A 17,630-nucleotide genomic window follows, 5' to 3' on the forward strand; every position below is an offset into this window, starting at 1 on the left:
GTAATTAACGACAGCAGAGTTTTCGAAGCATCCTTTATCAGTATAAGTTGATTTATTGTTTTGCTTTACTGTCCCTTTAAATGTGATCTCCCAACTGCAGCCAATTTTGCCCCGTAGGCACTGTAGAATTGGGGTTCAGCATATGTGACTTCGAATGAAGTACAGCGTGATTATATAGGCGCCTTCTTTCAGGTGTAAAACACTTTAATTTTCTTTGTCAACTAGAAGAGTGTGCATTATCATTTTTATCATTCGGACAGTGTAATTTCCTTTCTTTGTTTTGTGAGCGAAAGAGTGATGTTTCAGGTGCAAGATAGCAGATAGCAGCAGCACGCAAATGCGGGCGAAGCAGGCTAGGAATGCTAATTACATTAAAAAGGCAATAAGCAGCAATTCAAGTTTAAGAATAGGAAACAAATAGCACGACCAGAAATGCATCTAATAACAAAACCAAATTAAACAATGCACAACGATATATATACAAACACCTACTGCAGCGAGATTTTCTAAGACAACTATCAACCTAGCGTAATAACTGGCATCTCATGTCACTGCACAATTAATTTTCCCATTTACGCAGTCAAAACATGCAAAGTGGCAAACATTTTATTTGAAGTATCACCTTTGAAATAAAGATGCTTTCATCGGTCGGATCGGCCGGGTTCCCGGAATGCCCCTGAACACCTCCCTTGATGTTCATCCCCAGCTTCTCTCCTGGTTCTCGCTGAATCACGAGCTCCTGCGAGTTGCAAAGTACTCTTTTGGTTCACCGTGAAATAAAAGGTGTGGCGGAGGGAAAGTCTGTTCATGCAACAGGCACCATGCAACACAAGTGCAAGGTCAGCAGACAAGAACTGAAACCATGCTTAGCTTCACAAAAAAAGAAGTGGACACAATCAAATGAAACACTGGCCTGCGAGAGGTTTCTCAACAAAAACTCAACCTGCACAACAGAGAAACATTTTTGCAGGTACAAAACATGCATGCGGTAAATCACAACAGACAATCCCGTACAGTGCACGTCAACGTCACAGAGGTAACCCGATGAGTAACAAGATAAAATTGTCTCCCACATTTCTTCCCCCCCCCCCCCCCATCCCCTCCTCATTTCTTTTTTTTTTTCAGAAAAGGTGGCAATTGTGATGCATTAGAGAAACATCCATAAAAAACAAGGATCGCTAGTTCCACTTACTAGAAGCTGTGTTGGGTTTTGTTGTTATCGTCAAACTACTAGTAAAATTCTCTCATCACTTATGTTCAAGCCCTTTGAAATTTGATAACTTGGTGCATATTCCAGCACTTGAGATTCCTTTTGTTCATTCAAATTAATGGGTTATCTTAATTTTATAACTCCCATTAGAAGTGCACAAGCACCAAATCAATGATGGCATCCAGTTTTTGGCCATTTCGAATGCCTGCTTTTGTCAAAACACGAGCGAAGCATTTTTTTTTTTTAACAAACAAGATTTTCAGACAGATTCATTAGACAATATATTCCACTTGTTCTTAGCTATTTTAGAAGTTGTGTTGCTGCTTTAGCCTTCTTTTGAAAGGGATTTCCGATTGTTGGCCCAGATCCACCTGGTCAAACTGAAACACCAGTTTGCAGGCCTCCATATTCAACTTGAACTGTAGTCTGAGCTAGAGAACCAAGTGTGCGTTTTCTCCATAGGTATGATGAGCACTGTATTGTTTAGATTGATATAAGTGAATGAAAGCTTAGTTTGGTCAGTATAGTAACAGAAACAAAATATCTGGGCATAACCTAACTTAACTTTGTCCGATTGAAATTTCAAGAGATACTTTTTTTTTTCTAAGCTTCAAAGCACATGCAAAGATATTAAGAATTTTGTTATCGTAGAAGGGTGTGCCATAAGAGTAGCATCATGCTTTTAGTATACCATTTACTCTTCTTTACCTCCAACAACGTTGTTGGCTACAGACATGCGCAAATAAAAGTGTATGCCACATTAATTAGTTAGCGAAATAGTAGCATTAAATAGCAAATGGCATTTCCATATTTTCGGACATTTTAAGCTACTCAATAAATATTGTTACTAATACTGAATGAAGCACCTGTGGCATTACTGTAAAGAAACACATCAATCATAATGTTTTTATGAACTAAAAAGAAGAAAAAGGAGCAGATGACAATATTTCCTGTCATGAGTACGCTGTTTCAAGATGACATACAATGTATCAGTTTCATTTGCCTGAGCTGGAACCCTTGCACAATGTACACAACTGACCTCCACTGCTTTGTGTATGTACCTTGTTTTGAGCAGTAAAAGAGAAAGAAAACGAAATGAATAGAAAAACAGTAAATAGTTTAGAAATTTCAATTGAATTAATTATAGACTGCAATGCTTTCATGGCAATAATGACATTGTATTTTTTAAATTTATTTTTTTCATGTATCTTAACTAGTTGAAGGGACTACTAATATTGATTACTTGATCAAAGGGCACACAATAAGGGTGCGACATAGGTTCAGCTGACAGTTGCTAGTGAGCGCTTATGTCATATGCCTCTAGAATGTGCCCCCCTTTTCTTGCACCGTTTCCCGAGCCTTCTAAGAAACGCTCTTAATAGTATAAAATGCCTAACAAAATTGCTTTGATTTCATCTCCACGCAGAGCATAAAGAGCGGGTAGAAGCCTTCAGCACCCGAGTTAAAATGTGAATAGGAGCATCAAATTGCAAATGAAATACACTTAAGCTCAGCGCAACTATTAACATGACATTACAAGCAAGATAGAGCTGTATTCTTTCTTTGCAATCTTAACAGGCACAGAAACATTCAAGTAGGTAAAGCGGCAGTGGCAATGAAAGGGAAAAAACAATACAAGCACTGAACTCTTACACAGTTAGGTGGAAAAGGACAAAACAGAAACATCTGTAATCAGCAATAAAAACCAAGTAAACTACAAGCAAACAATAAAGAAAACGAAGGGAGCATAAGGACTCTTGCAAGAACTTGCACGAAAGCAAATGACGTCGAGCTAAAATATACTTAAAAAAAGCATCTCTGATCACTTATTTTCCACATATATCGAATAGCTGTTTTTAAGCAAAGTAACCGGTTAACTGACACAGATCGAACATTTAAGCTAATTGCCTGTGTGCGATTTCGGATAGGTTAACTGCCTGCTGATATACATGGTACAGCATTATCACTAATTTAAAAGCAAGAAATAGCTAAAAATGTACAGTGACGCTAAAGATAATACATGTTCCTTTGTTTAGTTTGCTGAGAGTAAGATTACCTTACATGGAGCTACGATCACGAGCACAATTTTGTTTAGCAAGAGAACTGAAATGAAACCCTTAGGAAAGTACAGTCCTTATGTTACCTTAGAAGCCCAGCTTAGAAAAGTCATAAAAGGCACAATAATGGGTTAAACAACACGATGCAAACAGAATATGACACAGCAGTGGTATTTGAACGGAAGCTTGATCACGTTAGGTGATGGATTAGGTGACAAAACATGTTGTGCTTTGATAACAAAGAGGGAATATGCAAATGCAATTGAATTCACTTTTTGTACTTACAGTTACAGCTAGTGGCTCAGCCTTTTAGAGTACCGGCAGCAAGAAAAGTTCAAGATAAAGGCAATCACTCAATTTCTTAAAGGCACAAACAACATGGCAGCAGACAAAAGTACTAACCCCAGCACAATGTGGTAACTAACCCAGAACATTGGTTTTTTACAATTCCTTGTTGCGCTCACTTTAGTAATATTACTGAGTATGTGCTACTTTGAGTAAATGAACAGAATTATTTTAAACGTGAAAATCAAGAGCCTGCAAGAATAAACTTGTCTGATTTGGCCTTTAATTATGCATGAAAGGGTCATTGTCAGCACGCTACATTCATAAAGCTTCTAATCAGATAAGAAAATTCAGAAGTTTCAGATAACGATGTTCAAAAAAGGAAACTTTGGTATCAACTTGAAGGCTGGATGCAACTTTCTTTCCCTTTATGAATCTTCCTCCATTTTAAGAATTTCTGCACAACTATTTTGGTTTAAATAAGCAAGTGCTACAACCTCAACAAAGGAAGCAAAATCACGAAGAAGGAAATGAAAAAGAGAAAATGTATCTTATGCAAATGTAAAGAGGCAGGTAACCTAGTAAGTAAAAGACCTCAAAGAAACCCTTCACAGATGTATGCCAATCTGACAAATAATACATCAAAGACAGTGAAGCTGTATAAGTGAGTTCTCACACCCTTAGAAGTACTAGGGGTCTATGCTGGCCTCGCTCAAACACTGGAGCAGTTGTTACTACGTTCGAGCGCCATCGTGGCAGGCTGTTTTATGTGATGGCTTCCACGTATGCTTCATTGAAGTTCCACAGCGTATGCTTTCACTTCCACAGCAATACAAACTTCTAGCTGACCTTCAACGTGGAGCTAGTATAATGAAACATGAGCAAAAAATAGCGGATCACTGGCTAAAGGAACCGCGCATATAAGTTGCTGTCAACTCAAATGAGACATCCTTAAGGTAACTTTATTTTATAATCTCTGAATATTACTTTTGAAAATAAATTTATTGCTCTGACACGTGTTGCATTGCATTTATGCTTAATATCGACCACGCTGTCGCATGACAGACTTCGCCGCACAGACGCTGTTTCAGAACTCCCTCTAACAGCTTCACTGTAAAACTTCCCTGACAAGTCATTACATAACTTAGCATGATTACCAACTAGCTTTGCTGCTTCAGACAACTAAATTTGCTTACCGAACACTTCAAACACAAACTCAAACCCAGTAAAACGGGCACACTTCTGAATTTGTACTCGGCCGATTCCTGCAGTGCGTGTGCATAACTTATCTTAAAACAAACTAGTAAAAATTAGTAGCCCAGCAGCAATACCCCACCATCATGTCTTAGTTCTGCTGAGCTCAAATGAAAGTGTAATTCAAGATATGTCCAATTCTGATATACGAGGCCTGTTAGAAAAGTATCCGACTTTGGCCAAAGAAAAAAAACTGGCATAACTGGAGCGTTGGAAACTTAATCACCCTCAAAGTAGTCTCCTTGGGACTCCACACACTTCTCCCAGCAGTGCTGCCATTGTTGGAAGAATTCCGAGAAGTCCTCTTTCGAAATGGAGTTTAGCTCAGCTGTCGTTGCAGCCATAATGTCCTCTCTTGTCTGAAATCGCGCTCCTTTCAATGGTCTCTTGATTTTGGGAAACAGCCAGAAGTCACAGGGAGCCATATCAGGAGAGTAAGGAGCCTGTTGAACTACAAGAGTCTGGTTTTTTGCCAAAAAAGTCAGAATCAAGTGCGAGGAATGTGCAGGAGCATTGTCGTGATGGATGCACCAATTTCCTGTTGACCACAACTCCGGCCTCTTGCGCCACACAGCATCACGTAGGCGACGGATGACATCCCTGGTGATTTGGTGATTGACCCTGTGGTGCGTACTCGTGGTGTACCACATCGTGGGAGTCAAAGAAAGCAGTCAGCATCACTTTGACGTTGCTGCGCACTTGACGGGCCTTCTTTGGTCTTGGTGACGTGGAATGCTTCCACTGTGACGACTGGGATTTGGTTTCCGGGTCGTACCCGTACACCCAAGACTCATCACCAGTGATAATGGTGTTCATGAAGTCGGGGCCTCTGTTTGTCGAATCCAGCATGTCCTGTGAGACTACAACACGAAGTTGCCTTTGCTCCACTGTGAGCAGCTTCGGCACGAATTTCGGCGCAACTCTCTTCATGGCCAAATCTGCGGTCATAATGGAATGTGCAGAAAAAGTGCTGATGCCCACCTCTTCCGCAATTTCTTGGATAGTCACACGACGGTCCCACATCACCACATCACCACAGCGTTCACTTCGGCAATGACCTGGTCATTTCGACATGTTGATGGCCGACCGGAGCGTGGCTTGCTCTCCACCGATGTGCGGCCGTCTTTAAACCGATTGTACCACTCCTTAATCTGCGTGCTGCTCATAGCATCGTCACTGAAAGCCGTCTGAATCTTCCGAATGGTTTCCACTTGGCTGTCGCCCAGTTTCTGGCAAAATTTGATGCAGTAGCGCTGCTCCAGTCGCTCCGTCATTTTCCTTGCAATAAAAAAACCGACGAGAGCCCTGCGCACTACCTCATTCAAACGCTGCGTCCCAGCGACTGCCGCTATCGGCAGGCGGGAAAAAATTCGCACATGCGCATGAAGGTTCAAGGTCGGCTGATGCAAGCGCGCTTGTTTCATATTCATCAAGTGTTCGCAAAAAGAAAAAAAAAAAAAAAAAAAAAAGGTCGGATACTTTTCTAACAGACCTCGTAGCTTGTTTATACGTGCATTTTTTCACACCTCAGTGTCAATATGACAATTTACACATAAAATTACACGCATTTAATGGCTTTATGGGTCTGTACTTAGTAGCATTCACATTAACTTGTAGAAACTGTGCTCTTAGCTTGCTTCTGTTCAGTTAAACATAGTTACCATTTATCACTAAATCTGTAGTAGCTGCACAGTAGCCGTGTCAGGTTAAGAGAGAGCTTTAGATTAGAGTGCCCAAGCATTGGGAGATGCACACCACCAGGGGTACAAACAAAAAAGCGCGAGGAGCCCACAATAAAGTTTGCATCTTCCAACACTTGGGTGTGACTTGGGCACCCTATTCTAAATCTCTCACGCTGCGCATCACGACCCCATTTTGCATCTAAAAGTATTATAATAGCTATTATATTTTTCCTTTTGTTTCCAAATTTGGCAAAACATTTTTCTCCTTTTCTAGGATTTCCAAACCCAAGATTATATAAAGAAACCCACAAATTACAGAAATGCAATTTACTGATGCGATATTATAGCTATGGCCTCTTATGTGTGCATAGTCAATACATGTGCTGGCTATGTATGCATTGCCTATAAGAAGAGATCTCCCCATGTTGCTTGCTACAACATTGTTGTTCTTCATGCCAAGAATACAATTGCAAGTCAGAATCCTAGCAAATGCTGCAGCACAGACCCCCTCCCCCAAGCTTGATTTGACATGCCATGTTCACATGGATGCCTGAACTTGAAGAGACTGTAGCCTGCAAATATTTCTTCCCGATTACTTAGACACAGCGTGGCGCTGCCACCTCATTCAATGGACTGAACGAATATGGTAAGCCCGACACATCTGACACACTAAATACAGGTATAATCATAATAAGTAAGCTGTACAAACAAACAAGCAAGTACAGTCGAACCTTGATATAACAAACACGGATATAACGACTTATTGCATGTAATGAAGTAAATATCAAACTTGGTTGGCCATGCTCTATTTCAATGTGGTTATAATGGTTCATACTGTTATAACGAAATCAAGGATGTGGTATCCAACTACGTATCGGTTATACCGAAGTAAATTTTTGTTTGAAGATGCTACAAAATATATATTCTGGTAACAAAAATCTAAAATAGAGTCGCTGTCCAATTTTTCAGACTTGTGCAATTATTCGGACATCCCTGCAGCACCCCCACCTACCCCTAGCACTATAATACTAACTCAAAATTCGGACCCCACACAACGTTTTGGGCATGAACCGTGGCCGCGATGCCGCACACACGATGGCCATGAAGAAAGTTGCAACCACATCGACTGGCACAAAACTTTGGCTGTCGACTCCCGACAAAACGGCGCTGGTTAGGCCTGGCAGCTTAACCAGTGCGGCTGGCACAGTGGCTGGTGACAAGCTGTTGCAGCAAGCTCGCCGTCAATATGTTCACATTCTTAGACCTTATTGGCGATTGAGCGTGACATCAGGCGCACAGGCTAGACAGATGGCCGTAGTAGCAGAGTATGGATCCATGTGCAGTCTCTTCAGTGTCCAAAAGGTCTGCCGGCATCGAAACTCGGCAATAGCAACTTGAAATGACACACATATGATGTGTGCACATGTTTCAGTCAGCGGCTCGACTTGTTGGACCGCAGTTGGCAAGCCAACGTGCCCATCCCACAAGATAACTCCTATTGCACAGTTGCGTATTAGTGGCGATGCAGAGTGCTTGTATGTACCGCATTTTTGAGCGAATAACCCGCATAAAAAAAATTGAAAAATTTTACAGCAAAGTCTGAGTAGATTATGTACAAATTTTACTTTGAGGTGCGGCTTCACGTTAGCACGCTGCCATATAAAGTTTCATTATTTCTTAGGGAACCCCAGCCCTGTGTACTGAAGCTTGCTCTCCCCTCTTTTCTAGTTGCCCATTCTCCACTTCTTTACAGACTTCCATTTTGCCTTTTCACTGAGTTAGCAGTTGGTGAATAGTGCATGCCGCGCCGGCAAACCAGAACTCGGATCATGAGAGCTGCGCTCAATGGCAGTCCTTTACAGCATAGCAGACGATTATCAGCGTCGTCGAGGAAGTGGGGAACAGAGCCACTGGTGGAAGATGCGACGTTGAAGAGCTGTGCATCTGCGAGACTGTTTTTATCACGATTTAAGTGTTATGTGCCGTTATTTCTGCAGGTTATACGCATCATATATATATATATATTTTTTCCAGGTGTTGTAATTGTGGGTGCAGGTTATACGAGGATGCGGGCTATATGTGGAAAAATACAGTATTGTTGCTCCTGTGATTCATATCGCACGGCAAGGTGCTGACGGATCATCAAAATCTGCAGGAGACTTATTGCTGGCCCGTCATAGGCAGCCCGCTTGCATTTCTTTTGCAGAAACACAATCTCATATTTTCTTCTTTCACAGATATCTACGTGCACGGTTATAACGAATATAGGATATAACAATGGTGTTTTCGTGACTGATGTGACTATTATAATGAGGTCTGACTGTAACATAAAAAAAGGGAGAACATTTTTCTGTTAGCATTGAAGACCACATTAACTGGGGATAATCAAAATTAGTTCAGCAAAACAAACTTACTGTGAGTATCCTGTTAAAATATCTTTATTTCTCATTTCACGCCTCACGACAGATGTCAGAAATTGAACAGAAAGAAAGCAAAATATAAATTGCTTACAGTACATTAACACAGGTAAAAATTCTAGAGAGCTAGGAAACATAATGCCAGCATGACATGACTTCATGGAAATGCTTGCCAGTGTATGAAATAATGAACTGTTTGAAGCCAAGAAAGGTCATAAGCATCAAGCTCGAAACATGTTTAGTACAAAACATAAGTCTTTTAAACATCTGAAACTATATACTGCATGTTAAAAGTCCTGAAACAAGTGTATAAAAAGCTTTGGCAAACAAGGGTCTATCAATGAAAATGAAGGAAGAAAGAGGTAATCTAGGCCAAAACTCAATTTAGAGCACGTAACATGGCCGATCACTAGCAGACTAAGATCAGACTGCTGCGTCAAAATAAAATTAAGGTTAAATGCTCTGTGAAGAGTACTGCGCAGTGCTAAGAAAGTCACATCGGCATAGTGAACAGTGCTGTTAAACCACTAATTAACATACACCATACCCCGATACAGGACTGTATAAAAGATTTTAAAATTTCAGGGCAGTGTAACGATGTGGCCAGGTGGCATTACGCAAATGTGAGATTGGCCTAATGTGCCAAAAAAAAAAAAAAAGCCATGTCAATTTATAAAATTGCAGCAGGTAATAATTATGGTTAAAAAAAGAAACTAAACTTCTTGCTTGGAAATGAATGATGTAAATTTGCCAGTCAAGGCAAAAGATAAAAAAAAAAAAGTGAAACAAAGAACTGTTACGTCATTGATCCACGCAGAACACGAGTGCTTGTCGATACGCGCAATGGTGATGAACCACAAATTTCACTATGCATAGCCTAGTAGATGAATGCAAAGCCTCTTGGCAAGTGTACAAACAAAATGCTCATTAAAACAGTTAGGCCAGAATTCATACAACACGGCGACCTTTGGCTTACTAAGTATAAAGTTTGTTTCCTTAGATAGTTGTGTACTCTTTGTCTTAGTGCTTTAGTAGTGTGCCCAACAAGATACAAAACATATATGTATGTATATGAACAAAATGTGCACACAAAAGCAAATGACTAAAGAACCTCCCGTGAACGCATACTGGACAAGTTCAGCATGGAGTCAATAATAATAATTTCAGCAGTTATTAAATACAATTTCAACAATTCTTAAAAAGATTTTGCTTTTTGAAATCCATTGCCAAGTGCCCTATTTCTAAATGACTCCAAACGTAAGGCCATAAACTGTAAACTACAATCAGTGTCTCCATTCTCACATGTGAAAAACGAGATAAAACGGCCACGTAAAGCACTCACACTTTTCCACAAGTGCTACAACAAAGCCAACAGTGCATCACAGTGGTTTAACAGCAAAACAAGCAGCGCTGTAATTACTTGACTGTAATGTGCACCCTCTACACCATATTTTTTTTCTTTTCAAGGAGGTCCTCAAGAAGCAACTTTTTTTTTTTTTTTTCAACATCAGCTTCAAGCCCAGAGCCAATGTGCAACAACTCAAAGGAGCCAATTTTTTACAGTTCATCAATGACAGGTCAATGGTTGCCATTCTGGATACATTTTAAATACATACAAGCAACAGAGTGGACGAGAGCGGCAACAACCAACACTGGTGCACACTTGTCTTGTGCAAATTTCCATTTAGAAAGTGACCTGGGGGCGCACCTTAAAGTCAAGTAGACATGGCAAGATACACAGCCCTTGCTGCTCATGTCCCTTTCATGAACACAAAAGAACATAAACACACTTGAAATGCAAGCAAAAGCGGCGGCGACGTTTGGACGGCCACGTTGCTTATAACTTGGACAACAGCAGCAGCAGCAGCAGCTGCGGTGCGGACGGCAGCAGCAGTCATCAATCATGACCATCATATCACCACTGAGTCGTTGGCAAGGCCTACCTGCCAGCCCGTTGGGAGTGGGTCGTGGCGGACGGTGAGGACCACCTGGTACGATGGGTCCAACAAGGCCATCACTGCGTCCTGGTGTGTGCACTTGGTCACGTCCATGCCGTTGACCTGCATCACAACATCATGGCAATTGGTAAGGGAGGTTGCTTTGCCTCCCTCCCCACCTACCCTCCCAGTCAAGTATACTCGGTGAAAATACGCGAACACAGACAAAGCATAAATGCAGGCACTGTATGTGCATTTGTCGTGTATACCCATTTTTATACAAATTGTAGCATATATGTGCTTTTGCTGATGAAGCAGCGACACCCAAGTGATGCAGTGTCCAGAGAAATTAAAATATAGGCAGATAAAACACACCTACTGGAACAGTGTGCGTGTGACAAAAACAGTCGATTCCCGCTAATTTGACTTTGGTTAATTTTACCTTTCACTCAATTTGAACGCATTGGAAAATTTTGGCAAGAATCATGCATTGCTGAAGAAAGAAACATCATTCACTTTGAATGCAAGAGCATGCCACTTCAGTTTATTCGATCCCCAGCGGTACCCACCATGAACCTCCACTACAAAACAAGAAATTCAGGAGAGGGTGCTACTGCTTCCCTAGGCGATGATGGTGACATCAGTAACATGTCCTGCACCGATAATGAAAAGTTGTGTTGGGCTCTGGGCAATGTCTCTCTTGAGGATTTGATCTGTGTAGACGACAGAGTGCAGGTCTGTGCTAAACATTGCGCAGCCAGGTATTATCCGAGGATTCTTTTTGATCTGGCAGCCTCCTTGAGCGAGCTGTGTGCCACGCTAGTACATGCCACGCTAGTACAAGAAGTACCTAACTGCAGCACAAATGGAATAAATAGCAACCGTGCAGAAGCAGTACATTGCAACCCAAGATGAAGCAAAATGCAACAAATGAGCAGATACTGATAAAAACAGCGTATGGAGAAACGACGACATAGCTATATCCGTCGGCTAATGCCGCTCCACTGAGTTCCTGGATGACGATGATAGCGCATTTTAGGTTTTGGTTGAAGTTTTACTAGCGAGGCAACATCAACAGAACGAGGCCTTCACCTTTATGCTTTCTTCGGCACAGGTTCGGAACAATTTTCTGCTAAAATGCCGTTTTGGAGCAGGGTGACATACAGGACTGCTCTTAGTGCAATTTGGCATAATTGGCGCAGCTGTTCCACCACTGACGTACGTGTTGGTTACACTTCTATAGTCTGGGCACCACAACACTAGTTTGATATAGATAAGATTGAAAGCATCCAAAAGAAAGTGATCAGATTTATGAACAGCAGGTGTAACTAATATTTCTTGCCCTCTGCATGTGTCTTTCTTGAAACTCAGTCCCTTAGTATACCGGCACACATATGACTGCCATGTCATGCTGCACAAGATGGCACATGGGTCAGCTAACACTACTGCGCGCATCTAACTCCTTGACTGCAATGCGCACAGGATGTGCCACACTCCCCCTTAAACATTGTTTCATTTAAACCAGCGTTGGGTAGGTTCAACTTTCCATTCTTTCCACTAATTGCAGAAAAATTAAATTTATTTGCTGGGAAAAAAATATGCTATACTGCTGTACAATCTGGTAGATATTATCAGGACACAGCACACAACACGCAGTAACTGTTTCCCTAACATAAGCAGATCTGCCAACTTTAAAACGTAAAGAATACCACTGCCAAAGCCAAGAAATACTGAAATTGTGTGAAAAATACTAAAAGTTGTTTCTGGTCAAGGCGCACACAATTTATAGAAAAAAAAAGAAAGATTCTATTTTGTTATGTAGAGACGCTTATATATCATCATCAAAAAATTACTTGAATCATAGAAAAATGGAAATGTTCAAGATGTTTATTCGTGAAATATCCATGTAATGGCGGTCGAAATTTCACCTGCCATAGTACATATTAGTGGGGGCACTGCTGCCGGTAGGTCAGAATAATCGAGCAGGTCCAAAATGTAAGGCTCAGAAAAATTGCTCCACGACTACCATATTTGCATTCTATTGATATCAATTCAGCACTAAATAGGACAGACATGAAAAATTGTAAAATTATTGGCGTAAATATGACAATCCTAAACAAGCTCCACAAATCTGGCATTTTACAATAAAATCATAAAAGTTGGCAGGTATGTTTAAGTGAACTGCAAAAAGCACCAGAAAATTTTTTTTTTCAACAGTGCAGGGCTGTGCTGAAAACCGTTGCAATCTCGCCTTGTATGGTGCCACCTTTATTGAGCAATAAACCTTCCTATGAACGAGCTTTGCAATGAAGACTCTCTGCTCACCTTGAGCAGGCGGTCACCCACTCGTAGCCTTGCACATTTCGACGCTGCTCCTTCTGGCACTATCTACAGTGGATGCAAAAAGGCCAGTAAAACAGTACATTGTGTTAATAATCCTTCGATTACTGAGCAGCGAAGCTCTTAAAAATAAAGCGTCACGTACACAGCCAGACAGGCTTTGCGCAACAAAGTCTCAGAACATGCGAGTGTATCAAGTGAGCTCACCTTAGACACAAAGATACCAGGCTCATCAGCACCGAATGGATGGCAAGGGTGATCCGTGCCACCAATAATACTCAAGCCCAAAGGGCCACCAGCTTTCACAAGTGTGACATCCTATAGAAAGGAAAGGCAGAGGCCAATTTAGTACAGTGCATATGGGATGCAAGCTCAATTTTGTGCACTGCAAGGTTCACATAAACAGTATATAAATAACTGCAAGGTTCACACACAGTATATAAACATGAAAAGAACAGCCGAATAATGCCGGAATGATAATGAACTAAAGTAAAATCTCGATAAATTGATCTCAATTTATTTGAAAATTCGGGTAATTGGTAGAATTTGGGCAGCCCCTAATTTGAAATGCGAAATATACCAGATAATTTGAAAAGCCGGCGCACATCCATTCGAATAATTCCTAGTTTCTGGTTCTGGCGTCCGAGACCGGCATGCTGAGACACACTTTCGGCTTTGCATATCTTAGAGGCACTGTTACAAATATGGCAGTTGTGACATGTTTCCAGCTCCTGAAATTGCTTTCAATAAGAGATTTCTATGCATCCAAATTGCAGCAGTGATGGCTCTCTCAGTACGATCTCGAAGGCCATGTATTTATGCACTGCATGCACCAGAATCAATCAACGTTACAAGATAGCAAGAATCAGACACCACCAATAGGGCAAGCACTAGATTTCACGATGTGGGCGCTGATAAGCCATGCAGCTGTGGGAAGTGGCTACGCTGTGTGGTGGTGCGTGCTAATTTTATGCATTCCCGTCTGCTACAAAGAAGAGAGTCAGAGAATCATCATCATCATTAATAAACATGCTGCTTTTGCTTTACTGTTTCTTCTTGCGTAAATACCATACCAGCTGCGTTGCATGCGTTGTCGTATGTGTTGTCACGTTTTCTCCACTGCTGGTACGCTAACATGGAAGACTAAGTCACCGACAGTGCTGACAGTGTGCGAGTAGGCGCTGGCAGAGACGATAATGAGTCAAGTTGGGCACCCAAGACGATTCTAGAGTCCCTGAAAGTCGCCTGCAGCTTTGTTGAGTGCAGTGGTGGTGACTGCGAGATGCTGCGCATGGTTAGTGGGCTAAAGATCATAACCTTTGGTGTAGTTTACCCTACCAAGCAATCCAGCATCCATGATTGTAGTCCTACTACATGGAAAATAAACACGACATGCATTTGTCGCACAAACTACTAGTTTCAGAATTTTTTTTCTTTTTCGGGCAATTTGAAAATCTGCTTAATTTGAAGATTTCTCGTGGTCAGGTGGACTTCGAATTAACGAGGTTTAACAGCATACTGAAACATGATCGCCGCCTCGCTATCATGCTCTGAAGATCCTGATCTGAATTTGTGACAAAGTGATAGTGTAAGCAAGAATGAATTATTCTGTACACATATACAGTAGAACCTTGTTGATACGATCCCGTAACGTACGATTTCCCGGTGCCAATGTTCGCGATCGAGAACACAAAAACTGCACCAACAGAGTTACACTTATTTCTTACCGGTTCATACGTTCCCGGGAAACACAACTGTTCGGCACGAACATTCAGTGCTTCTCCAAACTGCGATCGTGTGTTACGTTTTCTGGCTGCTAGATCTCATGCAAAGTAGAAAATGCACAAGGTGCGCACGATCGAGAACAGTAGATAGCTGTCCGCTGTGGCAGCTTCACTGCAATAATTGCCCGCCCGTCTCAGGTGAAAAAGCCAGCGCACACTCAGTTTCTTATTCCGGTACTAGCAAATTTTCTCCAAGGTTATCGCAAGCTGTGTTCAGAGCCATCACCGCCAAACCTATTGCGATAAGCATCTTCACCTAACCTATCTGTTTTAAAGCGCATGGGGACTAGTGTTGGTGGCAGCATACTGCACGATTTTAGTAGGTGATCATCCAAATGCGCTGCCGTTCCCTGCTGCAGGTGGCACAATGCGAGCGTCACATTTCACTTCGGCAGCATCTGGCATTGCTCACCAGTTCGATTTAGTTTCGGTTTCTCGTCGCAGTCTTAAAACAATACGCAATAGGAAAGCAAAAGATGTCTTGGCCGCCGAAGCCCCACCAGCTCGATGCATGTCTCCTGCCTCGTGCACGATTTGTGCAACGCTTCACATTACGCAGATAACCACTACAGTCGAGTCTGTCAAATTGAACGCTTCACATTACGCAGATAACCACTACAGTCGAGTCTGTCAAATTGTTTACTCACTTTGGATTGACCGTTTTTTCAATTAGTACGCTTTTTCTCATGTTTCTTTTTAAGACATATGAACAAGGTTCTACTGTACGTGATTTGAGGCACTAACATCATGGCTAATGTGAACATACCATGCCAATGGAAAATATTATCGCCAACACTAAAAACTTTAATCTAGAGAAAGCTGAGCAAAAGGAAATGCATACAATGTTGACTGTCTTCGTGCAAGGTAAGAAAAATAAGTCCCACCAGTGTTTCAACATATTCAGTACATTCAGAGATAGTTGAACCCTAATAAGGCCCTAACACTTCCTCCTGCTTTAACTTGATCCTGTTTACTTGCCTTTTGTACAGAAGGCATTTGGTTCAAGGGAGAGGCCAGCTAGTTGAGGACAGACATACAATGTGCTAGTCCGGTAACATTGTCGAACAGGCTCCCAAGTCTTTCACACTCAGGAATGCACAAAGAAAAAGGAAGTGTGCTTTGTTGTGTTTTACATTCAGTACACCATGAGATGTGAGCAATAATAATAAGATAGTTTTTTCCCTAAGTGTGGTGCAAAACTCCGGAATTCCTGTGTACTACACGGTTTTGTGCAGCGTGTATCAGCCATTGTAGCCCTGCAATAGCAAAGCTAACCCAGTATCAACATAAGTTGGGCAACGAGTTTTCTTTTACTTTCAGTCCACAGCTGATATCAGTCGCACACAATGATGCACATTAATTTGAGCCAGGAAGGACCCCCTAACAGTTATCAATATATAATTTCTTAAGAAAATCTGAAGAAAATCTCAAGAAAGATAAATTGATGATTACACAGAGAGACAAGCAAATCAGTGGCACATGGATTTATACAAATCAGGGCCAGAATAATGCAACATTTATATTCCCATTTCCCCCCCCTCTTCGTGCTTTGTCACTGGTTCAAGCAGTGCATCATCGCTTACGCTACCACCCCGATTGGCTGGTTGGGAGTGGTGGATGAGAAGAAAGAAATAGAATCAAGCAATAGGAATTCCTAAATTACCACCTATCCTGCTGACCTATCCTCACCTCTTCTGAGCCAGGTGTGAGTGACAGGACATTGTTGGTGACCCGAGTTGTCGTCGTCTCGGTTAAAGTCGTTCGTGTGATCACCTCAGTGGTGCGTCCCAGGGTCTTTGGTGCTGGGGGGAACTCAGTGGCCAGAGGCGCGTAGGGATCTGGCTGCTGAATCGTCACTGTCACCAGGGGACCTTTCAACCGCTGGGATGATGGTGAAGACGATGGGTTTGGAGTGACTGTCTGCACGCCCCCCGCCGCTGGTGGGAAGCCATTGCCAATGGCCTGGAAAGAGCCACCATAAAGGATAATGCTGGAGATGGAAGCAAATCAACTGTGCCGTCAGCTGTAGAACACCTCAAACACAAAGCACGTTAGTGCTAACCTGCTTTGCATCGAAGTTGTAGCGCACCGCCGTATGCTACAACTTCACCTGATGAAAAACCACTTCATTGCAAAAAGCCTTGTTTTTAAAATGCTTTATTTCTTATTGCGTCAATCTGTACAAAAAGATAAGATAGGCTGCTATTCGTGGCATCCAGATTGCGAAGCGCATGATCTGGTTGAGCAGTCTCGCATGCAGTGCAGCAACGCCTGGACACGGGCTCAGAGTTGAACTTGCCTCCTATTGCAGCTCTTGTTGGTGCTACAGGTCTGACAGCGGTCGTTGCTAGTACGAAAGATAAATTGAAGACATCAGTTCATCCTATCGACCATTACTTTGTGTGAAAAATCAACTGTAGCCGATGCTTGTGTCATCGGCGGTGACAAAGTGCTCAGGCCGGGCAGCCAGCACAGTGGGGAGCTGGCTGCAACGGCAGAAATATCACTTGAACTATTTTAACACCAACAGGAAAACCTTGCCACTGTGTAGGGTAAAGCTATTGTATACAGTTGAACGCCTCTACAACGAAATGACCTGCATAATGTAGGAATAATTCTGTCCCGGTTCTATTGTTAGCTCTGCGGTACGTGATCTGTACAATG

The 17,630-nt window shown here is 42.0% G+C and overlaps 1 protein-coding gene across 1 annotated transcript in view; it reads right to left on the reverse strand.

Annotated features, from left to right (window-relative positions):
- Positions 1–17,630, reverse strand: part of LOC119450093 (protein scribble homolog) — a 152,821-nt gene that overhangs the window by 49,883 nt on the left and 85,308 nt on the right. Inside the window, 5 exon segments of the mRNA XM_037713454.2 lie at positions 623–739; positions 10,849–10,965; positions 13,168–13,230; positions 13,390–13,500; positions 16,656–16,928. Coding sequence (XP_037569382.1) covers positions 623–739; positions 10,849–10,965; positions 13,168–13,230; positions 13,390–13,500; positions 16,656–16,928 — 681 coding nt within the window.

This window comes from Dermacentor silvarum, chromosome 4, assembly GCF_013339745.2.
Source record: "Dermacentor silvarum isolate Dsil-2018 chromosome 4, BIME_Dsil_1.4, whole genome shotgun sequence".
NCBI lineage: Eukaryota > Metazoa > Arthropoda > Arachnida > Ixodida > Ixodidae > Dermacentor > Dermacentor silvarum.